The following is a 14,672-nucleotide window of genomic DNA, read 5'->3' as shown; positions in this document are numbered from 1 at the left end:
GGATGAGCTATGGTATTTCTATTATAATTTATGTTTCAGGAATGGCTTAAAATATTTTATAATGGTACTCAATAGGACAAGTTGTCTAACTGTTATTCAATATTAGGGTTACAGAATCTGGTCTGCAGTGTCTTTTAATAATGCATAATGCCACAAACATGCAAATAAATCACTGATATTTACAAGTTCAATTTGTACTCTAACAATGTTGAACATTCATCAGTCTTCTTTACTAACTGGCTACACTATTTTCACCATGGGCCAGACTCTCATTTCTCATGACCTGATGGGAGGGGTCCTGAGAGAGATTCAAAATCTTGTTAGGTCAAGGAGTTTGTCCTTTGGGACCCTGTGTCTTTGGAATGACTTTCCTAGAGAAGTTGCCTGCTCCATATCTTGACTCGATCATAAGCAACATAGGCCTGAGAATTGGACACTCCTACACGTGGGTTCCTGCAACATACGTGATTTATCTTCAACTGTCAGTAAGTATTTAAATTAATTTGAAAACACATTACCTAAGACTATTAATTCACTTGCTACATGATGAGAAAAACCTGAACTACGTGACCCTCCTTTCTCTTCACAATAAATGAATTATAGTTTTAACTATGTTATTAGATCCATCAGCTCTTCATGATGTATAGCTTCTATCCTTCCATTATTCTTGATAGCTGCTCAGGCACACACAACGGGCAGGCTAGCTGATATGCCTAACTCTGCATTATATGTCATAGCAAAGCTTAATTTTGACTGCTACATATGCAGTGACATTCTTGGTGTCATGCCACCGACTTCTGAACAAGTGATGAGACTACTGGCAGGTCTCTTTCGCTTCCATGTGTTTATGAGGAACTACATTACCACATATGACCATACCTAATATAGCAGGAAAGTCAGGTATGGGAAAAAAACCCTCTAATGATGTGACAAAAAGTGTATGTGTAGTATGGCACACCAGAGAAAATCATATGTAGTGTGTGGGGGTGGGGGGAGGGTCCTACACATCTCCCAAGAAAAGCAGCAGAATTAAAAGTATATTAATACAGCTTAAACTAGCATGTTCACCACTTCATGCACCTGTTCTTTTGAGGTCAGGAGATGATAGCTGCAGATGTTGAATGTGAATACCATTTTTATCCAAATCCTTGGTCAAGGCCATGCTGCTTGTCAAACAGCTCCTTGAAGGAGATTCAAAGGCCATACACATAGACTCTTGAGACACAGCTCCTCCTATAACAGTCCTAAAAGATATAATTTATTTGCAGCTTAAAACTCCTTCAGTTGAGGTAAGGATAAGATACTGCTAGGGGATATAGAAGCTCAATGTCTCTAACAAACTGGCAGGTAAACATGAATGCATAGGATACATGAACATTTATTCCCAAAGTAATATGTAAAATTTGCAACAAGGAAAGAGAAAAGAAGGAGACATGAAGATAAGAAATCTACCAGTTGAGTCATTTAGGCAAGTAACTGCCAAAGGCTCACATTAAGTAAGTGTAAGGTGTCAAAAAGACAGTGCACTTGTAGAGAAGATACTATATGATCCTTAAAAATGTTAGACAGGTAAAGAAGTATATGTGAGCATGTGTAGGAAGGAAAGAGGGCCCATGAAAGACAGATGGGTATAGGAAATGAGAAAGATTTATGAAAAGGACAAAGAACATATTATATGCTGTACCTGAGGCAATTAATGGAACGGTTACATATACAATCTATTCATTAATGATCCTGGAGTATATGTCAGAGATTACAGAAGACCCACCTAATATAAAATGCCCTATTTAGTAAATGAAAATAAAACCCACACTGCTTAATGCTATTTATTTATAATTAGACATGCACAAATAAATGGGAGCATGGAAATTAAGTATGTTTAATCAAAAGTATTACATTTTAGTGATCATAACATAAGACATAAGGAACTGAACTTACACATCTTTTATTATTGTGAAACTAATGACTTAATATTCATACATAGAGTAAATCATATAGCAATGGATTTGTATGAGAAAGCTCCCACTGAGAATGAAAAATAACGTAATGGTGTCAGATTCTGTTTAGCAATTTCATATTTCTTTTGGCTGTAATATTGCTGTAAACAAACATAAGCACTCAGAATAAAAAAAATGGTGGGAAAGAAATAAGCCAATACATTTGCCATATCAGTATGGCAAATATGTTATGCTAGTATACATTCAATTTTTGAGTAATTAAATCTCTAACCTATAATATGTATGAATGTAATTAAACATCAATGGATATAATTAAAAAGTGATTTAGGGTATAGATGCAGAAGAAAAGTTGCTATAAATCAGACCCCTGAAGTAACACCTGGATTTTGTAATAACACAGTTTAAACATTTTCAGAAAGGTGCTGGGATTGTTCATTAGGGAAAACATAATATTTGAGACACCTATGCAAAGCACAAATGGTGAAGAGTGCAATATATGTCAATGGTTAGCAAATTTATTTTTTAAAGTGACTAGTATGAGGCAAAATTAGGAAGGATTAAGAAAATATAATACCATACGTTGTAGCAGTTGGAGGTGATTAATCTGGTTTTGAAATCCCATTTTAAAACCTCTTTTCATTTTTTCCCATAGAAAAGTAGCAGCCACATTGCTTTGTTTTCATGTTATATAGTTAATTGCATTGTCTAAGAAACTGTTTTAAAACTAAATGTAATGTTTAATTACAAAATGCTTCCTTGGAAACTGTTTGCTTGTACATTGCATTGTAGTTCAAAAGGCTCAGTTAATTGTTTTGCAACTAGAAATTACATAAAGATTAAACAAAATATAGGAATTTGGAAACTGTGGCATCAATTGTAAAAGAAAAGGTCATACACATCTTGTAATGGACAACTGACAGCTCATAATTGACAAACTAACCACTGCCTTTCCAAACTAACCACTGTGTAAAAAAATTGGCTGCCAGAAAAGAATCATTGGAATACACAGACATCTTTATAGTGACTATCAACATTATATATATTTGATATAGTTAGATTTTCAAGTACTAATTAGAAAGCAAATCAATAGCATGAAGCAAACATAAAGTTCGCATTAACTGTTGGACCGATCACCTCAACACACTGGGTTCACAGCTAAGGGCAGGCCTCTCTTTGGTTCATAAGGTGTTGTCCTGGAAACCATTCGGATGCAGTCAATAATAGGGCAGACACTGAGACACAGAGTGCAGCCTGTACAACTGTCAGTAATAGCGGGCAGGTGGGTTTCCGGATCAAACTTTATAGCCTGCAACAGAAATACACATTATTGATGCCAGTCATCGAAAAGGTCAAAAATGCACCCATTTTGGTACCTGCATTTCCTGTTCCACAGGACTTTGAGACATCTTTGTGTGCTACAGTACTGCACTGCAGCTATAGCAACTATTCAACTGCCAGGAGAGAAAAGAAAACACCTGAAATTAAGAAATACTGGGTCCAATTACTCCCTCATGAAAACTCACTGTCATAAGATTACTTAGACAAGGTATGAATTTGGCCCACAATGTTTAAATTCTCATGAAGCTATTTTTTCTTCATGGGAAGGAAATATTTCATAACACAGCAATTCACCTGGTTTATTGGCACAGAAGACATATACCGACCATTCTGGTATGGATTCTACACGATACTGACTGCAAATGACTCTGTGCATTTGTTTACTTTTTATGTTCTGCACAATGTAAACAGTCTAATTTAATTAAAAACAACTTAGTGATGAATACAGCATGCAGTGCCGCTTCTAAGTATCTTGTATTTTCAAATTTTAGAAAGTGGAAAGGGATGTCTGGGACTTGGGCTGGGCTGAGTTTGTTCATTCCTGATGTTTCCAAAGGATATATTCTTATTAACAACTGGGGGAGAGGGGCAATTTTTTGTGTGAAATCACAGTTGTAGCCCCAGTAAATTAATTTTCCTATGTAATGCAATCCAATAGGTATAAAAAGCAAGCAACAACAACAAAAAAAGAACAACCCCAAAAAAACAAAAACCATGCTGCAAGCTGTTAAGGAACAACTTCGGAGAGTAAAAAATAAAAATGGTGGCTATCTAAATCAGTGGAATTTTTAGGACTGCGGGATTGTTTTGATCTTTATCATTTATCTGCAAATGATATAAAACCTACATTGCAGAAAAATGCATCCAGTTCTACTTCTATTCTTCCAATTCCACATACTAGTATTTGTAACACAGACAATAAATCAGATACATATTCTCTCCTTAGGCCATGCCAGCCTAAAAAATTCCCTCTTCTGTGATCCTCACAAATACTAACAGCTATTTCCACAAATATTGGGGAACAGTGTAGTGGATTTGAGACAAAGTGGGTGCATCTACATGACACAATAACTGTGCAGTAGCTTAATTCTACTGCTCAGTAGCATGCAAGGCAAAAATTGTGCTAATACACTACCTTGCAGTAGTATTAGGCTAGTATGCAGTTAGTGTCACTAAAAGCCACATGTCAGTGCTACTGAGCAGTAGCACCAGTTACTGCGCATTGATTTAGTACTTGGTTACACAAGTACTAACTCAATGCACAGTAACTACGGTGCATTAATGAACACGTAGATGCACCCAGTGTGGAGACAACAATGAACATTCAAATGAAAAAAGTAATGTCTTCCCTTGAGTTTGTCATTGTACACTTACACTACAGGTGCATTACTCAAGCAATCTATGCTAACTGTCTGCAACTAACATATGCCTATTGCATCTGGTAGAAAATTTTCAATGGAATCCTTTTTTTCCCCCACTAGAAAGTTATTTTGTCCAAAATGAAACAGTTCCCAACAACCTTTCCATTTTGACAAGATTTCATTAGGAATGACATTTCTGGTCCGAGACAGAGAGCAAGCACTAGTACATATACACACAGCTTTCTTACCAGCTCACTTAGAAACAATCAGTGAGGGATTTGAGCCTGGGTCTCCCACATCTCATCCTAATAACCATATCAGGCTAAAATAAGTGTCTCTGTCCCACCCTTCCTCTCTTTCTCATTTCATGAGAAAGTTCAAATGGTATTATTTTTATTCCAAGGTATAATAAAAAAAAATTTTGAAATCTCAAGGTGTTTTGTTTTCCAGCCCACCCGAGTACTTATCTTCTTGGTAAAATGATATTTAAGAAAAATAGAAAAAAAGCCAGCCAGATTTATACAGGGAGAAAATTTAAATGGGAAACTTCAGGGAATTCAACATAATAGTACCACACAAGTTTGACTCCTTTCCTGCAACGTATGAATATGAATAAGATGTTTTGTTATGTATTTGGGGTTCTTGCTATGGCTACTTGGCTGTATGGAAACATTTTCCTTCCTTACTGTACTAGTGATCTTTGGAAGAGATTTATGGAACATAACACTCATACAAACACCTTATACACAGAGACTAATTACACTGATTTCAACTGGTTTATTGATAGTACATACAGTGAAAGACATATGCAAGTCTCTGCTGGATGGGTGCCTTAGGAAGTCTCCTCAACTACTTTGATGGGTTATTTGCAGGTATGGGAGTGCCTTTGCATTCTGAAATTGTGGGAAGATTGTTTAGGAGAGTATCTACCATTGGGCTGCAATGGCAAAGGTCTCCCATGCTCAGACACTCCCAGAACATGATAAAACGGGTGTTCAACCCTTGGCTTACAGAGCTATGTCATCTGACCTGCTAGACTCCCCAAGCTTCTGAAAATTTGGTGGTGTGGGGCCATATCCAGGTGCATGGGAATGGGCTGAGGTGGCACAGGGCTCAGTCCAGGCATGCAGGGCCAAGCTGAGGTAGCGTGAGGTCTAACCTCATGGGCTGACCCCATGAGGGACCTGGCTGCACTATGCATCTGGCCCATGGGGCCAAAAGTTTGAGCACCACTGCTCTAGAACCTAACGGCATTTTCACATGCGTTCCAAGGGGTGTGGGTACTTTAATTACACCAGCTCCAAGAGCCATTCTAATTAAAGTGCCCACAGCATCGTATATCAGCACCCCATGTGTCAAAATGGCAGTGGGGATGCTTTATCTAAAGCTCATCAAACACGCTTTAGCTAAGGCACCTCACTGCCATTTGAAGTGGAGGGATGCTGATACATGAGACATGGAGGTTGGCTGGAGGGTGCTAATTAGCACGCTCCAGCAGACTTGATTTATAGATTCTGTTCTGACATGCTCTAATTACACATCTACAGGGCACATCTACAAGCAGCCCTACAGGTCAGGGGATGGGACAACAGAAAAGTTGGGGATACTGCAGCAGTAAATGGGAGAACTGGACAGCAGTGCCTGTCAGGGATTAAGCAGGAGGTAGAACAGCTGAAGGAGTGGGGGATCACATGGCAGTGAGGGTTGGGGACTAGGTGGGGGAAAGGCAGCAGGGGAAGATGGGGGGCAGGCAGGGGGGAGTAAGGTATGAAGGGCAGGCTGCCTGCCTTCCTATGGATGGGGATAATTTTTATGGAATTTAAATATCTTAAGGGAAAATTGTAACATATTTATGAATTTTCCATGTACAAAATCTAATTATTGGGGTGGGGTCATCTTAAATTCAAAATAGTGTTGGATTCAGGTAAATATGGTAATGCTTTGTTGTTTTTCTAAAATGGGACCTCCCTTAGTCCCACATTTTATTATTGCAATTTGAGCATGTGATTTTAAATTGATGGGACTATGTCTTTTAGTATCCTTAGTTTAAAGAAAAAAAATCAAAGTCTTACTACTGAATAGGATACATTCAAAATAAGCTAAAACCCATTCTACAGTATAAACCTGTTACCTAATTAAAGTACACCTCCTGTTACAATATCCTAGGCTGTGATAAAATCCATGGAAAGTAATATAGGAAGGACTATTAACTTTCACAAGGCTTTTGGTGGATCAACTTTTGGTTTCCTAAGAGAACATACCACTTAATAGAGCTTGCCCTGTTTCTACAACTTTCTTACCACATGGCAGGCCCCACAAAATATGGGAGACAAGCAAAGACTAGTCAAGGAATGGTTCACAGAATTAACAAATTCCATTGGCAGATGATATAACTGAAAAAACAAACACTTCACTGTAAGAAATTCTTCCAGCTCAAAATCATAGTACAGGCTAGGCACAGGGACTTCCTTTGCTATAGTCTCTGTGAGTTAAACCATCATCCTGGGAAAGTGATTCACATAGAAATGAAAATCTACCCCAAATCAATGTTCCAAATGTTATTAATGTGCCAAGCCTAAGCCAAGGTTTAGGTTCTTTCCAGCAGACTTGTAGCACACATTTCAATCTTCCCCTTACCTTTTATAGTGAGAGGATGAATCCTGCCCTATATCCCTCATTTATCTGAAGATCTGAATTTACAGTGGTCCATACTGTGTCGTCCCCCCCACATCCCCTTCCTCTCAACACCCACCCAATGTTCCCTCTCCCTCTATAAACAGCCAAAGAAGGACACCCATCCCCTCGCCTCCTGCCCCTTACACCCAAGGAGCCTAAACAAACAGAGAGGCTGAGGTGCAATATCAGTCCTATTCATCCCCACTCTACTATAAACACATGATGGTGCACTGACAACCCCGACAAAGGGCTCAGTCAGGGTTCTCACAGTATAACTTGGGAGCATGCTGATATTAAAATCCAGTATTTTACACATCTGTTTGTACCACATGCTCATTAACAGAAGGTGAATTCTTTCTGTCTCAGTGGCAGAAAGATAACTCGCTGTGCCTTTTTTGCTAATTACAGCTGTGCTCTTACCTGGTAGCCAGAATCATTACAGGTCATGTAGCATTTGCCACAGTTGATACACATTTCCTCGTCAATCAGAGCCACAACTTGCTCTGTGTTGCTAAGCTGGCCATATGTTCCAATATACTGCAGTGCTTTTCCAATTACATCCTAGGGAAAAAAAATACTGAATCATTTAGAAGATAGCCAGGGTTTTTTATGATTGTGTAGGGGCACTCTGCAAAATTTTAGAATGGCAGGGTTTTACAGATGCTATAGCAATGGGTAGGGATTTTGATATAAATATTAAAATTTCATTTCATCCTTATTACTTTTATGAATAAAAGGTACTGAACACACAGAAATTTCAAACGTAGGCTGAGCTAAAAATATCTATTTGTCCACAAAGAGCCTTCACATTTAGCACTTGGTATGAATGTGCTGTTTTAATTAAATTATGCCTAGCTACCATTGTGTAATGCAGCACGGAACAAAATGGAGCACAAAAGTGACATGACACATACAATGTGGTTGTCCTTGGTCACTTTTCATTAGCACAGATTTAAGAACTCACAGTAAGAATGGAAAGGGTTTGATTAACAAGTGACAAAGGAGACAACAGTTGCTTTTCTTTTAGAAACACAAGCAAATGGTTTGGGAATTAGATCTTTATTGAAAACATCGCAGGTTTACAGTACATAACCCTGAGCTGGAAAATCCTTTAAAGGAGAGAAATCCTTTTAACTTGAAGATGACTAACCTGTATGAATTAGGGCCTGAAGGAGTGGTCCCCTATATTTTTTTTCTGAAAGAAGTATGCTGTTTTACTCCAGATATGCCGGTACACCAGGCCAGGACATGGATAAACACAGTCATATAATAATATCCCTTAGAGATAGGCTACAGATGACATATGAGATGCAAACATGTTTGCCTTTCAATAAATAAACACAGTTGAAATAATAATGTAAATGAGAACTGTGCCACTCTGGGCTTCCTGTTTGCTGTGCTTTTTAATTTCAGCCCTTTAATATTGTGGATAAGTATCCTGTGGATAATTACTGTACAACAAGGTTCAGTGACTTATCAGTGGCTGAGAAGGGAACAGAACCTGGTTTCCAGGGATCAATCTACCAAACCACAGCTCGCTCTCAGTTAAAACATTCTAATGTATGGTTGCATATCAGACAGGGGTTTTCTCACATGATGTTGCATATTCCTGCTCTACTTACATTGAGGTTTTTTTGTTTGTTTGTTTTATAGATTAACTGAATTGTTGTTTGATGTCTGATTCACAAGATGTACTTCAGCAACAACAAAGCTCAGTTGTAAATAGCAGGGCATACCGTTATTTAATACTACACAATCCTAGGCTCTTGTCCTGTGGCAGCAGTACAGGTAAGCTATGAAGTGAGGGATAGGAAGTCTCCTTAGCTCATCTATGCTTTGGGGACGTGGATGCTAAGTCAGTAACTAGCAGCTCCAGTGGCTAAAGCCTCTGCATGAGAGAGAGGCATTAACAGCAGACAGAACTACATAGTAACAGAGTTGGAGGAAACATTTCTGCAGAATGTTCACTACAGAAGGCAAGAGAATTTCACCTTTTTACAAGTAAATGGGCTCAGTTGCTAACTGGTCTTGAAATTAGTATAAAGAATTGTGCCCAAAACAAATGGAAAGTATTTCCTCTTGCAAATCCTTTCTTCAGAAAAAGAAGAATTTACATTTACACCATGACAAAGTAGTAACCTACACAGTGTTTGGCTCAAGGCTAGCTCAGTTATTCCATGTTCTCAGAACAGAAAAATCTATAGTATCTGGAATTCCATTGGGCAAAATGCTGAATTTTTAATAGTTACAGTTTTTAATACATGTGCTAGTTTTAGCAGAAACAGTTTGCTTGAGTTATGTATGTTACGTCCTGCACAGTGTTCTAAGGAAAAAAACATATAATTCCATTCAACCAAAACACAAAATCAGGCAAATTTCCACATTTCCTCTTGGGATGAGGTGAACTTGGCACTTCCTATCTCTGACATGCTGCCTTGTCAACTTTGCTACAAGGTACTGAATGGTATAAAAACTTACGGATACTGTCTACTATCCTGCGATTCACTTTGCCGAGAACCTAGCACAGCAAAGGGGCAAATGCCATTAAAAAGGCTTCATTTTGTGCACTCTGAATGTGCTGTGTATAGAACATCATCATGTTTCAAAACATTTGCACTTCTGTGTTGGTATGTAAATTGTCTAGGTATTATGTGTGATTTCTAAATCAACTTTTAACAAAACACAATATGTTGCGGAATCTACAATAAATCATATTGTAAAGATAAGATTCCATATGGCTAAAATGAAATGACTCCCTTATAAATAAATGAAGGTTGTTTGATGTTAAGACACATTTTACTTTTGCTTCAAAACATATACCCAACAAAGTATTTAATAGATCTCTCTGAGTTATGTGAAAAGCAGAACTGGCTTCTTAGTTATTTTGCATAATAGTCCAAGGAGTAGCTGTGATTATCATTATAGGCTTGATCCAAATCAACTGGAAAACTTCTGGGTAACAGGCTTAGAACCTTCACTTAGTAGGGGCAAGGTTGTTCATGATATTTTCTACTGGAACAGCTGTGTGATTGGGAAACATTTTGGACAAGCTTTTGAGCATGATGCCCTTCTTAAGGTCTGGCCCAGACCAAAAAATACCTTTGCTTTTTGTACGTTTTTAGACCATCATTGCCACAACACCATACCAACCCTACTACAATCTCTTCTAGACTGGAGAGCTTCAAACCATTTAGCCATCCTCTGCACAGGTAATGAATGTGATATGAATTGCTCCCTTCCTCCCCTCATTTTCATATTCTGTTCTTTACTGGAATATGCAAAAAAAGCCCCAACAAAAAACATATGGTTTAAAGTGACAATTTATTTGATCAATGCACATTGCATTACTTTTATGACTAACCAATGATTATCTTGTTGCACTCTGTCAAACATGATAACCTGTAACAATTAAAAGAAGGCCATCCATTTCAGTAAATTAATTCTAATTCCTTAGATTGTCAAAAATTCCCACAATCACACAATTGCTGAAAAACTGGGATTTGGAAACTGAGTTTTTGTTAATTATTTTTAATTTGAATGGTTTTGTTTGCTAATATTCTGAGTATCCATAGTTCCCAGCATCCACTGATGCTACTTCCCAGACTTGGATAACTTCCCAGACTAGGATAACTTCAGTTATTATGGCTGTAAAACCAAACCAAACCAAACCAAACCAAACCTCTTCAAATAGTAAATTAATTGCAAACTAATGCAGTAATGTCTTCCTGAATCTTCAGAAAGCCTACAACAATAGCTCTAAAAGTGGAGTAAATAATTCTTCTTCATTTGAATAAGGGATTCTCCCTCCCATCTATAGGCCTGACCTATTGTCTTGGGAGGTCTGCTGCTTGCCTGGAGCTTGAATCCAAGGATTACCAAGACTCATCTGGCCCTCGGACTACCACTCCATGCTCCTCTTTCATGTGGGCACCAATGAAACTGCCATGGCGGGGCCCTGAGCAGATCAAAAGTGACTACAGGGGTCTGGGTGAAAGGGAGAATGGGACAGGGGCTCAGGTGGTGTTTTCCTCAATCCTTCCACTCAACAGGAAAAGGCCAGGCAGGTATGGGTGACTGGTGCCACCTTAGTCAGGGGGGGCACATGCTTCCCCAGTAACCAGTCAGTGACTGGGGGGGAGGGAAGGGAGGTCCACCTGTGGCAAAACTTGCTGACCTGTGAGTGGCTGCACTTTTTCCAAAAGTGGATGCGACCTACATCTGGTGCTTGCACTCCCCAGCCAGCACTCATGGGGGGGCAGCGGCACTCCTGCCTGCCCCCCTACCAATTGCCTAAGCGAGGGGTGCAGCTGGTCAGGGGTTGCATCAGAGCTCTCAGGCATTCTGCAGATGCATCCTGCAGATCAATGTATGGTTATTCAGATGGTGTCACCAGCAGGGCTTTGGCTTCTTCAACCATGAGATGTTGTCCCAAGAAGGATTGCTGGAAAAGATGGAATCCACTTGATGAAGAGTGGGAAGAGCATCTTCACAAACAGTTTTATTTACCTTGTAAGGAGGGCTTTAAACTAGGTTTGTTGGAGGATGGAGACCAAAGCCCTGAAGTAAGCAGGGAAGTGGGTAACAGGGAGGAAGGGCAAGCAGGAGGGGGCCTTCTTATTCTTCCTGAGAAAGGACAATTGACTAGTTACCTCCGGTGTCTGTACATGAATGCGTGGAGCCTGGGAAACAAGCAGGAAGAATTGGAAGTCCTTGTACTATCACAGAACTATGACATGATTGAAATAACAGACTTGGTGAGATAGCTCACATGACTGGCATACTGTCATGGATGGGTATAAACTGTTCGGGAAGGATAGGCAGGGGAGAAGAGGAGAAGGAGTTGCACTTTGTGTAAAAGAGCTGTATGATTGCTCAGAGCTCCAGGATGAAACCGGAGGCAGGCCTGTTAAAAGTCTCTAGGTTAGGATCACAGTGGACAGCAATAAGAGTGAAGTCATGGTGGGGATCTACTATAAACCACCAGACCAAGAGGATGAGGTGGATGAGGCTGTCTTCAGACAGCTAATCAAAGTTTCCAGATCGCAGACCATGGTTCTCATGGGGGATTTCAATCACCCTGACATCCGCTGAGAGAGCAATACAGCAATGCACAGGCAATCCAGAAAAAATTTGGAGACAACTTCCTGGTACAAGTACTGGAGTGGCCAACTAGGGGCCATTGTATTCTTGACCTGCTGCTCAAAAAAGGGAAGAATTGGTGAGGAACATACTAGTAGATGGCAATTTGGGCAGCAGCAACCACATGATGATTGAGTTCAGGATCTTGAGGAAAGGCTTGGACCCTGGACTTGAGAAAAGCAGACTTGAACTCACTCAGGGAACTGATGAGCAGGATCTCCCAGAAGGCCAGTCTGAGAGAGAAAGGAGTCTGGGATAGCTGGTTGTATTTTAAAGAAACCTTACTGAGGACACAGGAACAAACTATCCCAATGCACAAGAAGACTAGCAAGTATGGCAGAAGACTAACTGGGCTTAGCTGAGATTTCTTTAGTGAGCTAAAACAGAAAACAGGAAAGTTACAAGAAGTGGAGACTTGGACAAATGATTAAGGAGTACTATAAAAGAGTTACTCAGGAACTCGGGGATGAAATCAGGAAGGCCAAAGTGTAACTGGAATTGAAGCTAGCTAGGGATGTGAAGGGTTACAAGAAGGGTAGTTACAGGTATGTCAGCAATAAGAGGAAGATCAGGTAAGTGTGGGTCTTACTAAATGGAGGAGGTAACCTAGTGATAGATGATGCAGAAAAGGATGAAGTACTCAATGCTTTTTTTTTTTACCTCAGCCTTTACAGCAAAGTCAGCTCCCAGATGACTGTAACTTGCAGCACAGTTTGGGGAGAAAGGGAGAAGCTGACAGTTTAGGGACTAATTAGAAAAGATATATGTGTACAAGTCCCTGGCACCATGTACAATTCATCCAAGGGTGCTGAGGGAGTTCGTTGATTTGATTGCACAGCCATTGACCATCACCTTTGCAAACTCATGGTGATCAGGAGAGGCCCCAGCTGATTGGAAAAGGGCAAACATAGTGCCCATCTCTAAGAAAGGGAAGAAGGAGGATCTGGGGAACTACAGACCAGTCAGCCTCATCTCAGTCCCGGAAAAATTATGGAGCAGGTCCTCAAAGGACAAGTTATGCCTGATCAACATGACTGTCTTCTATGATGAGATGACTGACTCTGTGGATGCAGGGAGAGCAATGGATATGATATACTTTGACTTTAGCAAGACTTTTGATACGGTCAACAATATTCTTGCAAGCAAGCTAAGGAAGTATGTGTTGGATGAATGCACTGTAAGACAAATAGAAAACTACCTAGAACATTAGGTTCAAAGCAATTAATGGCTTGATGTCTAGTTGGCAGCCAGTATCAAGAGGAGTGCCTAGGGGCTGTTCTTGGACCTGTCTTGTTTGATATCTTCATCCACAACCTGGAAGATGGGATGCAGTGCACCTTCAGCAAGTTTGCAGATGACATCAAGATGGGGGAAGGCGTAGATATGCTGAAGGGTATGGCAAGGATTCAGAGACCTCTACAAATTGGAGAATTGAACCAAAAGAAATCTCATGAGCTTCAATAAGGACAAGTGCAAAGTCCTGCACTTAGGATGGAACAGTCCCATGAACCAGTACAAGCTGGGAACCAACTGGCTAAGAAGCAGCGCTGCAGAAAAGGACCTGGGATTACACTGGAAAATAAGCTGAATATGAGCTAGCAGTATGCTCTTGTTGTGAAGAAGGCTAATGGCATACTGGGCTGCATTAGTAGGAGAGTTGCCAGCAGATCAAGGGAAATAATTCCCTTCTATTCTGCACTGGCTAGGCCACATCTGGAGGCTAGTTTCCTACTTCGAAGGAAGTGATTATTCCCTTCTATTCAGCACTGATGAGGCACATCTGGAGTACCGTTGTTCAGTTTTGGGACCCCAACACAGAAAGGATGTGGACAAATTGGATAGAGTCCAGCAGAGGTGAACAAAAATGGTTAGGGGGTTGAGGCATATAACTTCTAAGGAGAGGTCTGAGGGAACTGGGCTTATTTAGTCTAGAGAAGAGAAGACTGAAGGTGGTTTTAATAGCAGCCTTTAACTACCTCACGTGGGGTTCTAAAGAGGTTGGAGCTAGACTGTTTTCAGTGGTGGCAGATGACAGAATAAGGAGCAATGGTCTCAAGTTACAGTAAGGGAATTTTAGGTGAGATATTTGGAAAAACTGCTGGGAAGAGCAGTCAGCCAGGTCTGACCGCTCATGTAGGTTCTTAGACAGAGTGCAGGACCCCCATCTAACTCAGGAAATGCACAGCCCCACCAGGGGAGA

The 14,672-nt window shown here is 40.0% G+C and overlaps 1 protein-coding gene across 1 annotated transcript in view; it reads right to left on the bottom strand.

Moving 5' to 3' along the window:
• Positions 1-1,810: 1,810 nt before the first annotated feature.
• Positions 1,811-14,672, bottom strand: part of DPYD (dihydropyrimidine dehydrogenase) — a 672,292-nt gene continuing 659,430 nt past the window's right edge. Inside the window, exons 22-23 of the mRNA XM_019531048.1 lie at positions 7,754-7,894; positions 1,811-3,264 (exon numbers count right to left, since the gene is read on the bottom strand). Coding sequence (XP_019386593.1) covers positions 3,094-3,264; positions 7,754-7,894 — 312 coding nt within the window. The 3' untranslated portion in view covers positions 1,811-3,093. The remainder of the gene's footprint in view (positions 3,265-7,753; positions 7,895-14,672) is intronic.

This window comes from Crocodylus porosus, unplaced genomic scaffold (assembly GCF_001723895.1).
Source record: "Crocodylus porosus isolate Cpor-Errol unplaced genomic scaffold, CroPor_comp1, whole genome shotgun sequence".
Taxonomy (NCBI): Eukaryota; Metazoa; Chordata; order Crocodylia; family Crocodylidae; genus Crocodylus; species Crocodylus porosus.
The sequence above is the reverse complement of the archived record's forward strand: the minus strand, read 5'-3'. Positions and strand labels throughout refer to the sequence as shown.